This window comes from Pelodiscus sinensis, chromosome 11 (genome assembly GCF_049634645.1).
Source record: "Pelodiscus sinensis isolate JC-2024 chromosome 11, ASM4963464v1, whole genome shotgun sequence".
Lineage (NCBI taxonomy): Eukaryota > Metazoa > Chordata > Testudines > Trionychidae > Pelodiscus > Pelodiscus sinensis.
In genome coordinates, this window is record NC_134721.1 from 45,904,175 (window position 1) to 45,922,890 (window position 18,716).

General features: G+C 50.0%; 1 protein-coding gene across 6 annotated transcripts in view; it reads right to left on the minus strand.

The window, feature by feature from the left end:
* FANCD2 (FA complementation group D2) overlaps window positions 1-18,716 on the minus strand; it is a 95,597-nt gene that overhangs the window by 52,481 nt on the left and 24,400 nt on the right. For 5 of the 6 annotated variants that reach the window (XM_075939570.1, XM_075939568.1, XM_075939566.1 and 2 more), the window contains 10 exons: window positions 16,587-16,674; window positions 14,152-14,289; window positions 12,820-12,887; window positions 11,021-11,124; window positions 8,281-8,344; window positions 7,040-7,092; window positions 5,549-5,627; window positions 4,592-4,716; window positions 3,741-3,828; window positions 2,134-2,238 (listed from right to left, as the gene is read on the minus strand). In XM_075939570.1, the coding sequence (XP_075795685.1) occupies window positions 2,134-2,238; window positions 3,741-3,828; window positions 4,592-4,716; window positions 5,549-5,627; window positions 7,040-7,092; window positions 8,281-8,344; window positions 11,021-11,124; window positions 12,820-12,887; window positions 14,152-14,289; window positions 16,587-16,653 (891 nt within the window). In that variant the 5' untranslated portion in view covers window positions 16,654-16,674. Of the gene's footprint in view, window positions 1-2,133; window positions 2,239-3,740; window positions 3,829-4,591; window positions 4,717-5,548; window positions 5,628-7,039; window positions 7,093-8,280; window positions 8,345-11,020; window positions 11,125-12,819; window positions 12,888-14,151; window positions 14,290-16,586; window positions 16,675-18,677; window positions 18,697-18,716 lie in introns of those variants that run through there. The other variant, XM_075939571.1, reaches the window with a different exon arrangement.

Here is an 18,716-nt window from a genome sequence, read left to right on the forward strand (position 1 = left end):
CTTGGGGTGGAAGCTCTCCTGCAGCCCCCCGATTGACACCCCCCCCCGGGATAGCAGCCTGCAGCAAGTGCAGCTGGGCTGATGGCCGAGTGCTGTGATGTGCCGAGTGTGGGCATTCAGGGCACTCCAAGCCAGGACTGCTTTGCTGTCCCTCATCGAGTTAGACAAGCGAGCGGGGAACCCGAGAACTGTCTGTCCGGGATGGGGGTCGGGTCCTTTTAAGCACAGCCCTTGGCTAGTCTGAGACAGCAGCTCCACGCTCTAAGTCCTAATCTGATGCCCTGCAGGCACTGCTTCCGGCCATCCTTAACCTCAGTTCAGGGTCCACTCAATGTGGACATGCCAGTTCGAATTAGCAAAATGCTAATTCGAACTAGTTTTTAGGTCTAGATGCACTAGTTCGAATAACTTAGTTCGAATTAACTAATTCGAATTAAGTTAGTTCGAATTAGTGCTGTAGTGTAGACATACCCTAAGGTTTGAAGGAAAGTAGCGAAAGACGTGTGAATTAACATACTAAAATGGATAAAAGGGTGTAACCGTGCCAAATTGTTGCCACTCAGAACGATGTGTTGGGGGTCCAAGGTAAACGTGCATGGGCAATAAAGCAGTTCATTAACCCCTCCACTCCTGGGTCGCCTGTTTCTTCTCTAACAGGCTTAACTTGTGTTTTTGTTTATTTGCTAGGCAGTCTGCTTTGATCTGTTTGCTATCACTTATAATTACTTACAATCTATCTTTCTGTGGTAAATAAACTTGTTTTATGTTGTATCTTAACCATGCATTGAGTGAAATGTACGGGAAAATCTCCGCATGGTGAACAAAAACTACTGCACATCTTCCCCACATTGGTGGGGGAAGGGAATTAGTGATCTTGCATCATACAGATCCCTGGGAAGTGCAAGGCCATATAATTCTGGGTTTACACTCCAGCAGGAGTATAAAACTGGGAAGTTGGACATTGCCCATTTGAGTGGCTTGGGTAAAACACTCAGGTAACTCAGCTGGGTGTGTGGCACCACCTGCAGTTGTGTTGGGTGATGACAGGGCCAGGAGAGCAGTGTGAGAGAAGTCATGCTAGCTGAACTGTTAGGGGGTACGATGGTTCCAATGGCGCCCAGATTACATCCCAGGGACAACAGCCCATCAGAATGGTCCTTTGAAAAGGGGAACTGGGGGACTGAGAGGGAACAGAGTTCCGGTTGCCCTGTTTCAAACCATCTAAACCAAATGATGATCTGGGTGATAGCAGGGGCAGACATGGGGGAAATGGCCTCAGCCAGGGACTGTTTCTTTCAGAGTCCAGAGCTAAGAGACTTGCAGTGTAGGGTGGAGCAAGACTTTCCTCTCAATCAGTTACCCAACCAATCAAGACAAAACCATGGTGGAACTGCTCAAAAATGTCCCGTTCTCACCACAAAGGGGGGAAATAGAGAGGGACTATTTGACGGGGCCATCAGCCATGGGAGGGAAAGGGGTGAGCCGTAGTCACTTTCCCTTCCCTGGCTGTAGAAGAGGGATGGGAAACAACTCTCCTGAGCAGCTCTGGAGGGAAAGATTTTTGCTGTCAAGGTTTTGCCTCAGGTAATTTTCTTGTGAAAGACTTTTGCAGCCAGCTGAGCTGGAGCTGGACCAGGGAATGCAGGGCAGTAAGTCCACCACACTGGAATGTCACAAACTCATCACTTTCTGCAGAATGTAAAAATCGTAACAAGAAAGGGGCTTGAGCAATAGGATGGGCTCCCAGCCCTCATGCATGAGGCAAAAGTGAATCAGACCTGGGGGTCAGAAATCAATTCCTCGTGAGCAGGGCTTGTCAAACTGCAGTGAGCCCCGCTCACCAGCCGCGCTGTCCGGCTCTGCGCACGCAGATCGCCCGAACCCGGCTCTTCCGGGTTGTAACCTACTTGCCATGGGTGAGTAGATTGAATTATTTGTCGAGCCCCGCTCGTGAGGGATAGTACCTAGCCATGTACCGTGTCACTCGAGTATTTTCACCTTCTCCTGAAGAATCAGGCATTGGCCTCTGCCCAGCTAGCCCTGCACGACATTGCCCAGACGGTTACACCAGCATGGTGCTCCCAAGAATGATCATTTGTGCCTCTCCTCTCGGAGACAGAGTAAGTACTGTACCTCCACTGCCGCCACGGCTTCGATGTCATGGAGAATGAACTTGATTACTACAGGCAAATCTTCCAGTTTTACAGCAGGCACGATGCTCATAGCCGACTGTCGCACCTAAAGGGAAGAGCGATATTGCGACATCTGTACGACTGGAGGGCCAGGGAGGCATAGGGTTTATGACAGAACACTAGCCACCCTTTGGGACCATGCAATCAGGAATGGGGAACCGTTTTTCTACCAGGGGACACTGACCTCCCCAAAAAAATTAGTCAGGGTCCCCACACAGCCCCATGGGCAGGGATGAGGGATGGAGGCTTGGGCTGGGGCCAGAAATGAGGAGTGTGGGGTGGAGTTCCAGGCTGGGGTAGAGGGCTGAGGCGCAAGCACCGACTGGGGGTACGGGCTCTGAGGTGAGGCTTTGGACAAGGGGTTTGAGGGCAGGAGGCAGCTCCTGGCTGGAGCCAAGGGGTTTGGAGTGCAAGGGGGGCTCAGGACTGGGGTGGGGTTGAGGGGATGCCAGCTCTAGTTGGGCATGCAGACTGGGATGGGACAAGGAGCTGGGGTCCGGGAGGCGGCTTGGGATGGTACGAGAGGCTCTGGGAGGGTGTTTTGGAGCAGGGTGGGAGTGCGGAATCTGGCAGGGAGTTAGGGTGTGGGATAGCGTTGTACTAGGGACAAAAGGTTGGCATTTGGAGAGGGTTTGGCGTGAGGGCTCCGGCTGGGCAGCGTTTACTTCAGGCAGCTCCCGGTCAGCAGTGCTGCAGAGCTAAGACAGGCTCCTTGCCTGCCTGTCTTTGCTCTAGGCTGTTCCTGAAGCAGCCCTGCAGGCAGCACCTCCACAGCTCCCATTGGTCACAGAACCCAGCCAATGGGAGCTGCAGAGACAGCACTAGGTGCAGGGGCAGCATGTGGAGCTTCCCTGATTGCCCCTCCACCTAGGGGCCGCAGGGACATGCCTCAGGACAGCCCCAGCCCAACAGCTGGAAAAGGCTGGGAGTGCTTAGTTCAGAGGAGACATGGGGGAGCGATACAAAATAACAAATGGGTCTGAAGATGGTAAGTTGAGTGCTCCTATTTACCATTTCACATAATACAAGATCAAGGGGGCAGTCAATGAGATTGCAGGGCAACAAATTTAAGATGGACTTTTTCTAATCTATCTGTGGAACTCAGTGTCACAATATCATCACTAAGGCAAAAGTTTAATAATCATCCAAGAGTTAGAAATTTACATGCATAATGAGAACATCTATTTACAGCAGACAGGTTAAAACAAGAAGGGGAATGCGCCCGTATGTTTTGGGACATAAACAGTAGCTAGCAGAGGGTTAGCGTGGCGCATTCTCTGTGAACACATCATTTCATTCCAGCCATAGAAACTTCATACAAGTCACCCTCAGGTCACTGACTTGCTCTCAAGTTGTCTCTCCGTTGACTCAGCACACTGCTTTCTCTCAAGAACAATTTTACATAAGAGGCTTACAGAGTCGCATGGCATTTCTGCCACCTTTCCCACTCTGGCTGGCACAGAATGACTTTACAATCTCAAAGGAGCCGGTTGAAATGGTCAAAGCAGCTCTAATATTTAGGCTTCTGTTTCGGAGAGAATCTCTTACCTCAGCCAAAAGTCCTGCATCAAGCTCCAAACTGGAGAGGGCATCCAGGATCGGAACAGTTAGGCGAGGGTCCCGTTTTAACAGCTGGCTGAGACGCAAGAAAAAGAATGCAGACAAATAAATAATGAGTTTTTATTTAGCAGAATTATGCAATTCGAAAACATCAGCAGTTTCTCCACGCATGCCAGAATCTCTGCAACAGGGACAAATAGACACCAGACGCCAGCGGTTCAGAATACGGACTTGGAGCTGCTTGGAGGAGAGCCTGCTACTGCACAGGTGATTGCAAAATGGGGACGCTCATAGACACACAGGCTGGAGACAACAGGTCTGCTGAGAACACATGACCAGACCCAGTTTGAGCTCACAGCACCCCCAGCATCAAAGCACATGGACAGGTAGGACTGACCCAAGTGGGGTTTGCATTCATGGGCACAGGGAGTCTGGGCATGTGTCTAGCCAGGCCTGGGGGTGCTCTATCGGGGCAAGGGAGTCGTGTAACTCCTGCCAGAGAGCCTAACCTGGGTCTAGTCCTGGCTTTCCTCAGACAGAATAAATGCTGCTCCATTGTTAACCACGGTGCTCGATCTAGGGGGCTAACTCTGACCCCACAGAAGGGAGAACAGAGATGTGTGTCTGAGCCCTGGAAACCCTTCCCCAATGCTGACAAGGTTAGACATATACTCAGGCCCTACAACAAAATGGATGTCCTATACCAAAATGGAAAGTGCAAAACAAAGAGCAGTTCACACGTGGATCAAGATCTCTCTCACTTCCGGAGCACTGTGCGGCTGGGAGCAAAGCACACATGTGCAGACAGGGTCAAGAGACAGCAGGAGTGTCAGCCTTACCTAACCTCTCTGGCCACTTCACTTTGCTGGGAATCCTCCAGGATCTCGGGCAAGCTGGTGATAATATCATGCTGGATTGGTGCCGGAGAAATGCTAACCATCTGCATTAATTTCATGACAAGATCCTGCAGGCGAGGAAACAGTTGGGATATGACAATGGCATCACCACCACCAAAAGCCCAGCACATTTTCACAGCAATGATGACAATGTCTAGTCCCTTTAGTCCCTAGATTGGGGTGGGCAAAATACAGCCTTTGGGCCACAGACCTTTTAATTCAGCCATTAAGCTCCTGCCAGGAGTGGGGTCGGGTGGCCTGGCTCAGTGTGTACAGCAGGATGTCCTTCCTCCAGCTCCTACTCGTTGAAGCAGCCAGAGGTGCTTACCTCAAGCAGCTCCCAGAACCGCAGGAGCTGAGGGCTGCACCTGCACAGACAGGGCAGCACACCGAGCTGCCTCTCCAGGCCTCTATGTAGGAGCCAGAACTGGAAGGGGGGATGCCACTGCTTCTGGGAGCTCACCCCCCCTCCAATTTTGCGAGCATTCAGAGCCTGTCATACGATTTCCAACTTGAGATGTGACCCGCAGGCCAAAAAGTTTGTCCATCCCTACCCTAGCTCCTCCTATGGGCCTTTGCTGTTGTAGGCACACTTGCTCTTCCACTTCAACATGAACATGAACATTTCTACTTGTTGTTTTCAACATTCCTGTCAGCCCACATATTAAGCCCTAAGGTTCATAATAGTCATTGTCATAAATGGGCTGACTACAGTATTTTAAAAGGACTGTATGTTTCCGTAGGTCTTCACAAAGCTTTGGTTGCTTGACCCTCCAGTGCCCGTGAGTAATGTATGCGCTTGCTGTCCCCTAGAAGCAAAATGGTCATCCCATCCCCTCGGAGGACTTTCAAAGACCTGAATGGAGAAAACACGTTGCTGAGTGCACCATTGGTACTTACCTTGCTGTCAAGTATTCTGTCAAGCCATTTAAACTGATTGACAATAAGCCGGGGGAAATTGGTCCCAAAGGTGCCCACCCTGAAACATCAGCACAAGAAGAGTACAGATCAGATGGTTAGAAAAGCCAACGCTGACACAAGGCAGAACAGCTGTCCATTTTAATCCAGCTTCATCACTGCCGTGATACATGGTACCCCACCATTGTGCTAGACCAGTATTTCTTAAACTATGTTCCGCGGAACACTGGTGGTCTGTGAATACTCGCAGGTGTGCCGCCACCTCGTCTTTGTTTTTGTCTTTTTTTTTTTTTTGTCTGACAACAATTTATTTTTGAAGAAAATTTTCATAGGTGTTCCGCATAAAAAATTATTGTTTGGTGTTCCATGGTCTCAAAAAGTTTAAGAAACACTGTGCTAGACTTTGAAATAGCAGCATTCAGCAGAGGAAAGAGGGGCAGAGAGGAATACTAGCAATGCTGTGGTGGTGACCATGGACTGAACGCAAGCATGCAAGGCAAATTCAGCTAGACAGAGAACTATCATGTATGGGCCAAAATAAAGGGCAACGGAAGAAAAAAGTGCAACTGTGCAAAATGCAAAAGGTGAGGTTTTGGACCAGTTCTCACTGCAGCAGGGCCTCTCCCTGCTACCTCTCAGTTAAGGCATTTCCTTCTGAATATTTGTCAAGACAATGCAGATTAGCAGGACCCCATGGTTTCATTTACAACCACTCCAGATTTCAGTACAAGGCAGGGACCTCACTTCATACACCCCATCGGGGGCATTCCCAGTCTTCAGGCTTGTCCTCTACTATGTGCTATCCAATTATCTTGAGCTATGAACACTGTGTAGTACATTGTACTCTCTCTCCTTCAGATACAGTGTTTTCCCAGATATGTAAATAGGGCCATATGGGTTAAACTGTAGTCATTGCTTAAAACCAAACACCTGGGATCACACTCATAGAATCATAGAATAATAGGACTGGAAGGGACCTCGAGAGGTCATCGAGTCCAGCCCCCCGCCCTCAAGGCAGGACCAAGCTCCGTCTACACCATCCCTGACAGATGTCTATCTAACCTGTTCTTAAATATCTCCAGAGAGGGAGATTCCACCACCTCCCTTGGCAATTTATTCCAATATTTGACCACCCTGACAGTTAGGAATTTTTTCCTAATGTCCAATCTAAACCTCCCCTGCTTCACTTTAAGCCCATTACTCCTTGTCCTGTCCTCAGAAACCAAGAGGAACAAATTTTCGCCTTCCTCCTTGTGACACCCTTTTAGATATTTGAAAACCACTATCATGTCCCCCCTTAATCTTCTTTTTTCCAAACTAAACAAGCCCAGTTCATGAAGCCTGGCTTCATAGGTCATGTTCTCTAAACCTTTAATCATTCTTGTCGCTCTTCTCTGTACCCTTTCCAATTTCTCCACATCTTTCTTGACAAGGTTTCAGTTGGGGTCAGACAGAAGGTATCAGGGCACTCACGTGTCAAAAAAGAACTCAGGGAGCTTCTCCAGTAAGAGTGTTATAACAGCAGGCTACAACAGAAAAGAAGTATTATGCTGATGCTTTTTCTTTTTTAGACCGTGCTAGTGCTCAGAGACCCCATTCCGCCCTGGGCCCACTGCCCTAGGCACTACATGCACACAGAGTCTTTGGGACCCAAAAGCGCAGGTAAGAAAGTTTGCTCATTGGAATTCTCTTAAGAGCCCAGACAGAACACACTGCTTCCTCCTCGCGCTGCAAGGGAACTGGCTACCACAGAGGGAGCCTGCCCCACTTACAAAATTGTACCACGGATGGTACAGCATGAGCACCCTCCTGAAGTCTAGGAAGCGCCAGAGGGATTTTATCGCCTTGGGTGGTCTGGCTCCACAAAGTCCTTACTCAAGGCTGTTACTTGATGACACGATTGATCTATTCTTGGAGACACATTTTGCTAGAACACGTAGTTAAGGGATTTAACAACTATTACATGGGCATGGGTTACTGTACACGTTAGTACTAAATAAAGACTGAGGGGTGCACCTGCAAGCACCTGGCTAGGTCTGGGGCATTGGACAGATAATATTCCCAAGGGTTCCTTCCAGAAGTGTCTGTCAGGCGCAGCTTGTTTACAGCTCTCACAAAGATAATCCCTTGAAGGTCTGTGAGACTTTCAAACCCGTGACAATGGGAGCCATCGAAATACCTTGAGAGGAGACTTTTTTTTTTTTTTTTTTTTTTAAACACAGAAACCTTCCCTGCTTCTCCAGTGGGACAGACACACATCCCTATAAAACACCATAAATTCCTCCCACGCAGCTGCACAGATGGATTCTCACCAGGCCCAGCCCCAATTCCCCAGCCTGGAGTGACAGGGCCCAAGACAGAAACAACAATTGTTCAGCAGGTCCCCAGATTGGAAAGCGAAGGCTGAAGCCTGGAACATGCAGGTTGGGACAGTCCTGTATGTCCTTATCAATTCTCTTCCCTTGCCTTTCTCCACCAATTCTTTTCCCTATCCTCACCCTTCACTCCTCTGACCTTCCTCTTTAAACCAGTAGAGCTGTGTTCTAAAGCTCTGGCCTGGAACAGCAGGGGAGCTCGTCTGGACGGAGGAGCATCAGCAGATCTGTGCATGGTACTTATCTGCTGGGTGACCAGCTCCACCCTTCCCTACTTTCATAAGCATTAAATGTTCCCAGAACAGACACAACTGGACAGAAGAACGTCAGTGTGCTTACCTGTAAGGTATCAATTCCAAGAAGTAGTTTAATAAGGCTTTCACTGTACGAATGAACCAAATTTCTGCCAAGTAAAAAAAGAAAAGAAAAGGATCACCCTGATTGTTCTTGTTAAGGACCCGCGTGATGCGAGCATGCTGCTTTCGTCCAGCAGAGATGAAAAAGGACATCTGCAGCGAAAGCGCTGTCCGTTCCCTCCAAAGGACCCCTCAGGCCAAGAGGGGAGCTGGTCAGGGTGCCGGTGGTGTGTGTGGACACTGTCGGACTCTGGACTGTGCTGTGCGTGGCCATGGGGCACTAGCTGCACAGCAAATAGAACTCTGCATTTCCAGGCCTTCTACAGCAGAGTCCTTTTCAAAGTGTGGGTAGGCACTAGACTGGAGCAGGCCTGCAGGCCCTTTAAATCTATCCTCAAGCACCCGCCAGGGAGCAAGGCTGGGAGCTTGCCCTGCTCCAGTGCTCCAGCAAGGGCGGGGGGGTTGAGGGTTTGCCTTGCCCAGGCAAGGCTCCACACGCTGCCCACCACACCAAGCACCAGCGCTGCAGCTCCCACTGGCTGGGAATGGCGGCTAGTGTCAGCTGCAGGAGCAGCACCTGCGGACGGGGAAACACACAGAGCTTCGGATGTTTCAGATAAGCACCACCTAATATCCTGTGCCCAACCCCCGCCTTTCCCATGTCACCTCCTTCTTCCGCCCTGATCACCCTCCAAACCCTTCAATCCCAGTCCAGCACACGCTCCTGCACCCCAAACTCCTCATCCCCACTCCAGAGTCTGCCCCCCCTTTGCACCCCAGATTGAGCCCTGATCCCCCGTCAGCTCCACATCAGCCCAGAGCACTCTCCTGTACCCCAAACCCCTCATCGCTAGCCCAAACCCAGGCAGAGCATTTGCCCCCTTGCGCCCCAATCGCCTATCCTAGCTGAGAGCCCTCCAAATCCCTTGATCTCAGCCCGAAGCACCCTCTTGCACCCTAAACTCCTCATTTCTGTCTCCACCCTAGAGCCTGCACCCCCAGCCAGACCCCTCATGCCCTTCTCCAACCCAAAGCAAAGCAAACACTTCTGCAGACACTATTTAAGCAGATGATCTCTGCCAGTCCTGTGGATTTCTGTCAGACTCTGAAGCTTGCTGTCCTCTGTGTTACCCCAGCGGCTAACTCCCCAGTCTGCTCTGACCACGGTGCCTGGAGTATAAGGGAGGGCCAAGGAGAGGTGCTGTACTACCTCCAGAAGTCATTGCTTGTGGCCCAAGTCGCCAGCTAGACAGCTAGCACACCCGATGATGCTGCACCTTTCACATACAGTTATGTAAGCATCTGCCTCTGTCTAGCTCTTCCTTTGCATGAGGGATGGGTCCTGGCATTGAGCATAAATTCAGGAAAACCCACAAGAACGAAGAAAGGGCTAGAAACGACACCTTACAATGGTAAACTCCAGGAGCTCAGCCTATTGGGCTTAACAAAGAGAAAGTTAAGGGATCAATGTTCCTCATTTTTTACATGCATGTGCAGAATGAGGTGCTTGTGTGGTGGGGAGGGCAAGGGATTGAGAGGGGCCCACAGCTGGGGAAGAGGGTTGCAGTGTGGGGCCAGGGTTAGGGCCAAGGATGCGAGGTTCAGAGTACGGGAGAGCACTCAGCACTGGGGCATAGAGCTGGGCTGCAGGGCACAAGGATCTGGCTGAGGAAGTGGGATTTGGGGTGCAGACTGCCCAGGGACTGACACAGGGAGAGAGGACTTCCCCCAGCCTTCTCTCCGTGCTGCAGCCACGGAGCCAGGCGAGGGCGTCTCTTCCCCGGCTGCAGCAACCCCAGCCAAGACAAGGGGAAAGGCAGCTCTCCCTGCCACAGTCCTGCACACCCCAAGCGCCTCAGCCACCCCCATTCTCCACCTCCCCATACTCCCCTCTTGGCCTCTGTGGCTATGTGCCTGTATGGCTCTGCTCATCAGTGTGCAGCCTGATGGGCTGCTGTGTGGCCACGAAGGCACACACCGTAGCGGGAACACGGGTGACTTGATCTCATTCTGTAAGTACCAGCATGGCTTACAAATATTGGAGAGCAAATATTCTCAGTCTAGCAAAGTACAATGCAATCCAGTGGCTGGAAGTTAAACTAGACATTTTCAAACTGGAGAATACTACCCATGCTAATCATTATCCATTGGAGCCAATTACCAAGGGTCGTGGTGAATTCTCCATCACCGGCAATTTTTCAATCAAGGCTGGATGCTCTTCTAAAATACCTACGCAAGGAGCTGTTGTGGGCAGGTCCTGGCCTGGGTTACAGAGGAATGAGGACTTGGAATCCCTGGCTGTCCAGATTAGGCACTATGGATGTGATTCCCTGCATGTGCACACCTACTTGTGCTAACGCTCATTCAGCTAGTGGAAGTACAAATAGCAGTAGTGGAAGGGCAGCAGGGGCCTGGCTTAGCCATGCCGAGTACAACTCTGCCTGGAACTGGTGGGTACATACTTGGCTATCCTGTACCTCTACTCCCACTACCCTTGCTATTTATGCTGACACTAGCTCAGTGAGAGCTAGCGCAAGTCTGCATTCACGAGAGGGGGCCCAAACTCCTATCTTATAGTGAAGACAGAGCTTTTAAAAATCTATGACAATACCTATGGCTGCAGACTTAACAGAATAAATCCTTCTCCCCACAACCAATTCTGCATTATTCAAGCATGGACTAGCTCCTGGGGGGTGAGGAGAAAGAAATGCCTTTTCTCTGACCTTGTACCCTCGCCTCGCACTGGAGCACAAGGTAGAAGGCAGTTCCTGAACTGGTCTCTGTCCTTAATGTGAGACTCCAAACCACTGACAAACTCCTGTACAACCTGCAGGGGGAAAAAAGAGAAGTCAGCCATTGACCGAGTAGGAACCCTGATCACCTGGGATGAAGGGTAAGGGGACCTCAGTGCTAAGGTAGCCAAGGGGCACCTAGCTGGGCAGCAGGCTACAGGCAGAGATAAACTGGAGAGGAAGCACACTATGGGCATCTTAGTGATACAGCATAAACCCAATTTGACAGACTAATCGGGGACTAAGGAGTTCATGAAATCAAGAAAGCGGTTAAAACCCAACACCTCAAAATTGCTGCATGTCTGGCACAGTGTGGTGTACCGCATCACTTTCTGCTTGGCCTTTAAGCCACCGAAAAGCTTAAAGCTTATTTACAAAGCGATGAAGGCCTCAGAATGTGAAGAGATGTTGCCTTGTCCTTCCTCAGGAAAAAAAGCATAATGAAAGTGACCTTATCTGGAAAGACGGCTCATAGAACTGGTCGTTTGTGAGACCGGTGTTCGTAAATTCAAGGTTCTGCCCTACTCTAATCGAAACAGCCTGCTAATGAGATGCTAGATCCTCTACAAAAGCACTCTAGGGTGACAGCTTCGAACTCCCCTCACGTGCTTGTGACTCCAAGGGCTGCATCCCAGCTGGGAGCAAGTGCCCAGTGCAGCAAACAACACGTCTAAAACCAGTTGCAACGTGGAACCAAGCGGGCGCAGGAGTTTCACATCTGGCCTTGCTGTCAGGGGTGTGGACATGGGAAGAGAGGAGGGGGAGGGAGAAGGCTGGCAATAGGAACATATTCACACAAGGGGGCCACTCCGTTGCTGGCAGCGCCCAGGTCAATTACTTACACAACAGCAAACTGACAATTTCCCATTCAAAAGTGAAGCCTGCCCTGCTCCCCCGCCATGTGCCTTTGTCTCTTGCCCCCTTTGGATTTCGGTTCTCTCCACCCACCAGTGCATGCCCGAAGAGGGTGCCGAGCAGGGCAGAGCAGTGGTCACGAACAGAGACAAACGGGCAGTGTTTTCTCCCGGAATTGCGGAAGGCCGCTTTGGCAGCATGTAAGCTGGGCGAGGTTTGACAGATGCAAGGGCAGACTGCCTCCAATCGGCCGGTTAGTGGCTGGTGAGTCAAACATGAGAGTTCAATAAAATGCAGCGCCAGGCCACGAGGGGTGATGGGAGCCAAGAAGAGAAGGGAAAAAGAGGAGCACGGTTTGGGGGAGTAGTGAGAGGGGACGGAAAGGCATCGGAGAAGAGCAGGCCCAAGAACAAGCAGCAGTATTATAACTATTTGTTCTCAGTGGGGCCCTCGGGGGCGGGGGCAAGCAAAAGGTCACATGCCCCCCCCCTTGTGAGAAGAAGGGAGACACAAGGGGCCAGCAGATGGTGCAAAGCCGGGGGGCGGTGTGTGAAAGAGGAGACCCGGGATGGAGGGGGGTTGTGCCAGGCCTTACACCTCCTAGAGAAGGCCCTCTCCTAGGCTAGAGGTGGCGTGAGAAGGCAGTCCCCTGTGGTTCTCAGGAAGTTGGCAGAAGAGGGTGGAGCCATTTGGGACACTACTGGAATTGACTACATTTGCATGCCTCTTTTTCCTGACACACACTGCACTGCCATTTTGCAGCAGCAATTAGCCCATGTTAACATCCTGTTAGCACAGGGAGTGGCCACTCAGCCAGGTAGTGCACAGGTTTTAAACACTGGCTTCTCCTGAAATATGCGGTGTCTGCTACGTACATGCGGGTAGAAAGGGTGCTTCCTCAGGATCTGGCAGAGCCTCTTCCGGAAGGTTGCTTGATCCACAGCTAAGGAGAAAGTCAGGAGTAAATCGATCGGGGCATACATTTTAGTCAGCCAAACGTCACAGTATTTCAGCAACAAATACACATTGCTGTGCAAATTACAAGCAGCTATCCACTGGCGTTTACAAGTTCACTTCATCTAGAGTGCCCAGGTAAAGCCGGAGAGATACCAACACTCACATTCCCTCCATCATGGCAAAACCGAAGTGGATCTGGTTAAATGTAGAGAATAACCAAAGTGCAACCTCCCCAACTCTGCAGTCAGCACAGAGAACACATTCAAGTCTGCCAGGCCATTCAAGAACACAAACCGGGAAACTAAGCAGCAGAGTTTTCCTTGTGTCCTTATGAATAGCATGATTAATCACCTTCCCCTCCAGCTCAAACCCCTAGCGCCTATACTACTGAAACAGACCACTTAGCCCAAAAGATGCGACAGCAGTCCTCCAGCGATCTCCCACTGCTTTGTCCCCAAAAGCACACCCTGCGTTTCTAGGGTTTCAGACACTCTAAGGAGAAGCAGCATCTCTCTCCCAGAACCTCACTTGTGTTTGGCCAGTAGACATGCAGCCTGCAGAGCTCCAGACACGCAGTGCTGAATGAGAAATGTGAATTGGGATCCCCACGTGGCCATAAAGCTTGGTCCAGAACAGCAGCAAAGTGGCTGATTGAAAATAATCCAGCCACTTCCCCGGAACTGCTGGCAGCTATGCATGAGCGGGAGGATTTCCATCTAAAGCTCTCTTACTTCAGTGCTCCTGCCTTTGCAGCTAAACCCTGTAACATTTACAAGTAAAAGCCCTACTTCACCTACTTCTGTACTGGGTTAATAAGGAAATCAAAGAAAAGGTCAGGGCAAACTTCCAGAGCCTTATCTCATTCCATCCACATCCGTATCCATACCCATATAATCTTCCAGCATTCTCCCAGCATGGCACATGCAAGTATATCGGAGTGGAAGCCTGTGTGTAATGCATTGATCAGTGTGCAGCAAATCAGGCAAGCAAGGGTTTACTCACTGAGCAATGGAGATAAAAATAAAGATCGAACAGCTGCCTAATTCACTGTGCATTCTTCAGCTTGCATACCGCGTAAGACAGAAACTATGTAATACAACAGTACACACGAGGACAGAGTTAGGGTTGACTTTAACTTTGGCACTTCCTAAGTTGAATGCTTTATTCTGCCACCCTAAACTTTTAATGTTGCTTTCTGGATAGCTATATACATCCACACACAGAGCACACAGTAAATGCTAAATCCATACCTATGTCATTCTGTCTCTCCCCAGCATTCAGAGTAATTCCTGCTGTTCTGAGGAGCTGTACAAAGACACTATCATTCACCACTGCTCCATCTTGGGCAGAGGTCTTTTCGTGGCAAGAGGTTCGAGACTTCTTTGTTTCTGAGAAAGCAAGGCTTGTTATTGTAGGATTAACAGTTACAGTAATGAGAGGCCATACCTCAAGATACTCTATGAAGAGAAGCATTGCCTTTGAGGGTCAGATGAATGCTCTAGGCACTCTGCTGCTGCCTCTGACAGTGGTCAATAGCAAACACTTAGGAAAAAGTTATAAAGCACCTAGGTGTGCATTACCATGGTGAGGGCCCTACTTACTTCACAGCCATGCAAAATGCATCACAGACCATGAAATCTGGCCTTTTGGGTGCTTCTACCCTTTGCTATACACAGATTTCATGGGGAAAGACCAGTGTTTCTCAAATTGGGGGTCCTGACCCAAAAGGGAGTCGCGGGGGAACACATGGTTATTTTAGGGGTGTCACCGTATTGCCACCCCTTACTTCTGCACTGCCTTCGGAGCTGAGCGACTGAAAAGCGGTGGTTGCAATGCTGGCCAGGTAGTTGGCTCTGAAGGCAGCACCCCGCCAGCAGCAGAAGTAATAGTGGCAATGCCATACCCATGTCACCCTTACTTCTGTGCTGCTGCTTTCAGCGCTGGGCACCCAGAGAGTGGCAGCTGCTAAGGTGCCTGCTCTGCCAGCAGCAGTGCAGAAATAAAGGTGTCCATACCACGCCATCCTTACTTCTATGCTGCTGCTGGCAGTAGCGCTGTCCTCCCAGCCAGCAGTCACCGCTCTGAGGGTATGTCTATATTGCATTGCTCCTTCAAGAGAGGAATGCAAATACAGACAAACGAAATTGCAAATGAAGCGCAGATTTGAATTTCCTGAGCTTCATTTGCATAATCACGTTATGGCGCTCTTTCAAAAAAGCCCTATTTCGAAAGTGAAACCACGGTCTAGATGCGATTATTTCGAAAATGGCAGGCTGTTGGGATCTTTCGAAAGAGGAATGTAATGTAGACATACCCTGAGTCACCAGTTTTGAAGGCAGAGCCTCTGGCAATAGCCGCGCAGAAAGGCGGCAGTGCCAATATCCCCCTACAATACCTTTGCAACCCTCACACAGCTCCTTTTCGGGTCAGGACCCCTAAAATTACAAAAACATGAAATGTGAAATTTAAATATATGAAATAATGAAATGTACCATTTAAAAAACCCTATGACCATGAAATTGACCAAAATGGACCATGAATTTGATGGGGCCCTAACAGTAGCAGCAGAGTTAGATTTCTTACTGGCCCCAGCTGTTGAGCTGTTCATGCGCTAAAGCATCTGGTTTAACACCAACATTTTCTTTAAAGCCACTATCACCATTAACAAATGATTGGCTGAAGGTTTCTCTGCATGTCTGTCTGTGATGCAATCACTTTTGACCATACATCCAAACAATTCCAACTCATCAGTGCTTATTAATTTGGGGGAGAATCAAGAGAGGCAGAATGGGGGACATGTGAAACACTTGTTGATTCTTTAGCACCTCTGCAATTGTCCTGTCAGCAAAACAATACCCTCTCTCAGTTCTGCCTGTCCTCCCAACAGAAAATAACAGTGGCACCCTGCAGGACTTGTGTAAGCTGGAAAGCTCGTCTCTCTCACCTACAGAAATTGGTCCAATAGAAAGCATTACCTCATCTACCTTGACTCCCAGAGAGAAAGAAGAGTAGTTGGGGAAGGGGGAATGAAGAGGGACATGAACACATCCCCTGGCATTGGGGAGGAGAATGAGGGATGCTGGAAGAGAGAGGGGGATTCCCCCCATGCTAGTGGCTTTGGGTAAGAGGAACATGGCAAAAGAGAGTAAAAAGGGCTCACACCAAGGTTGTGACATGAGGGGAAGGAGAAAAGGGGAGCACAGAACTCCTGCCACAGAGAAGAGACATGAATGACCCTGGAATGAGGGGACATGGAGAATACAGAACTCCTGCTGTGAGGGAGAATGGGAGATCCTGGTATGGTGGGAAAGACAAACTGGGGGACATGGGGGAAAAGGAGTGTACACAGAGACTAGCATGAGGGGGGAGAACATGAGACTCTTGAATGGAGAAACAGGGGCCGCACAAAGCCCTTGGGATGAGGGGGAAAGTGGAAACAGGAGGAGGGAGAATGGGGCACACAGAATTCCTGGTGGGGAGAGATTGGTGGATCCTTGTATGGCGGAAGGAGAACTAAAGGTACACACAGCACCCCTGCCATGAAGGGAAAAATAGAGGACCCAGGAATGGGGAGTAGGGATGTAAAATCCCATTTGATAGTTTAACCGAGTAAACATAATGCCTGTGAGCTGTTGCCATCTACCAAAGGAATTTCACTTCCAGTAGAAAAGCACTTGCTACGTACGTGGTAACTCTGCAATCACACTGTCCACATGAGCATCAGATTTCGACAATTTTCGTTTTGAAACCATGGCAACAATCTTTGTTGTATCCTACAGTAATATTAAAAAAAACAACAATTAGCAACTAGGCAAAGGAGATCCATTTTTACTTTAGCATTTGTAAACAAATGTAAAGTGAATAGAGAAGAGGCTATACTGAAGGAAAGTGCTCCAGGAATGCAGACTGCCCATTCAAAGGAAACGAGAGGTCTGATTAACCATCATTATTCTTTGCACAAACACCTCTTCACTACAGACTGAGGTTAGGGCATGCCAATAAATCCATGGCATGTTACTTTTTCTAAAATGCAGTTTATTTTGTGTAAAGGGAAGTATATAAAAAAGCAACCAAGCCAAGAAACATTTTTGAATGTATTTGACCTATCGGTGCCACAAATACACTTAGGCTGCGTCTACACTGGGCCACTTATTCCGGAAAAATCAGCCGCTTTTCCGGAATAAGCTGCGAGCTGTCTACACTGGCCCTTGAATTTCCGGAAAAGCAACGATGCTCTACTGTACAAAATCAGCCGCTATTCCGGAAAAACTATTCTGCTCCCGCTCGGGCATAAGTCCTATTCCAGAACACTGTTCCGGAAAAGGGCCAGTGTAGACAGCCCAGTAGTCTTTTCCGAAAAAGCGCGTCTACATTGGCCACAGATGCTTTTCCGGAAAAAGGGCTTTTCCATAAAAGCAGCCTGACAATGTAGACACTCCTTTTCCGGAAAAACTGAAAACGGAATAGTATTCCGTTTTAAGCATTTCCGGAAATTCATGCCAGTTTAGACACAGCCCTATTGTAGGTACTAATGTAGCTATCAGAATGTGCAGTTGAGTCTATTTTGGTTTAAGCTCTACAGGACTGACATAGGCAGTGAATATACAAGTTACATCACTGCTGACTCTGTGACATCAGTTTTTCCAACAGGAACTGACCTGCTGCAAGGTCTGGGGGGGATCAAAAACACATTTTGAGGTCTATCGTTGGTTTTACAACTTTCTTTGTTCTCCAAATCCAGAGCTAATTTAGCTCAGACTTGCCCCAAAAGGTCTTCCTGAGTCAGAGATGAGGCCTGGGAACCAAGCTTAGGCACTGCTTGCAGAGAGCGCGGTACAAAAGCTGCCGGGGTGACCGATGGTTTCATAACCATGACAGATAGCGCGCACAGTGGCATCAGCAGGCCCGGAGCATGTCCCACCCATCATGTCCCCCAAAACAGCTGCACACAGCCCGGCACCCGGTAAGCAGTCCTGACCCTCCACAGCTCTGAGTCCAAGGGAGGGGCATCCCGCCAGACACACCCCATTACAAAGGAAACATGGGGACACCACCCTGTCAGACACACCCCGTTATCGCAGACACCACTCCACCGGGGACACCCCATTATCACGGAGACATGGGGACACCACCCATTACCACGAAGACATGGGGACACCACCCCATCAGACACACCCCATTACCACGAAGACATGGGGACACCACCCCATCAGACACACCCCGTTACCACGGAGACATGGGGACACCACCCCACCTGACAAACCCTATTACCGCAGAGACATGGGGACACCACCCATTACCACGAAGACATGGGGACACCACCCCACCAGGCACACCCCGTTGCCACGGAGACATGGGGACACCGCCCCGCCAGGCACACCCCGTTGCCACGGAGACATGGGGACACCGCCCCGCCAGGCACACCCCGTTGCCACGGAGACATGGGGACACCGCCCCGCCAGGCACACCCCGTTACCACAGAGACATGGGGACACCACCCCACCAGGCACACCCCGTTGCCACAGAGACATGGGGACACCACCCCACCAGGCACACCCCGTTGCCATGGAGACATGGGGACACCACCCCACCAGGCACACCCCGTTGCCATGGAGACATGGGGACACCACCCCACCAGGCACACCCCGTTGCCATGGAGACATGGGGACACCACCCCACCAGGCACACCCCGTTGCCACAGAGACATGGGGACACCACCCCACCAGGCACACCCCATTACCACGGAGACATGGGGACACCACCCCACCAGGCACACCCCGTTGCCATGGAGACAGGGAGAAGGAGAACCACTCTC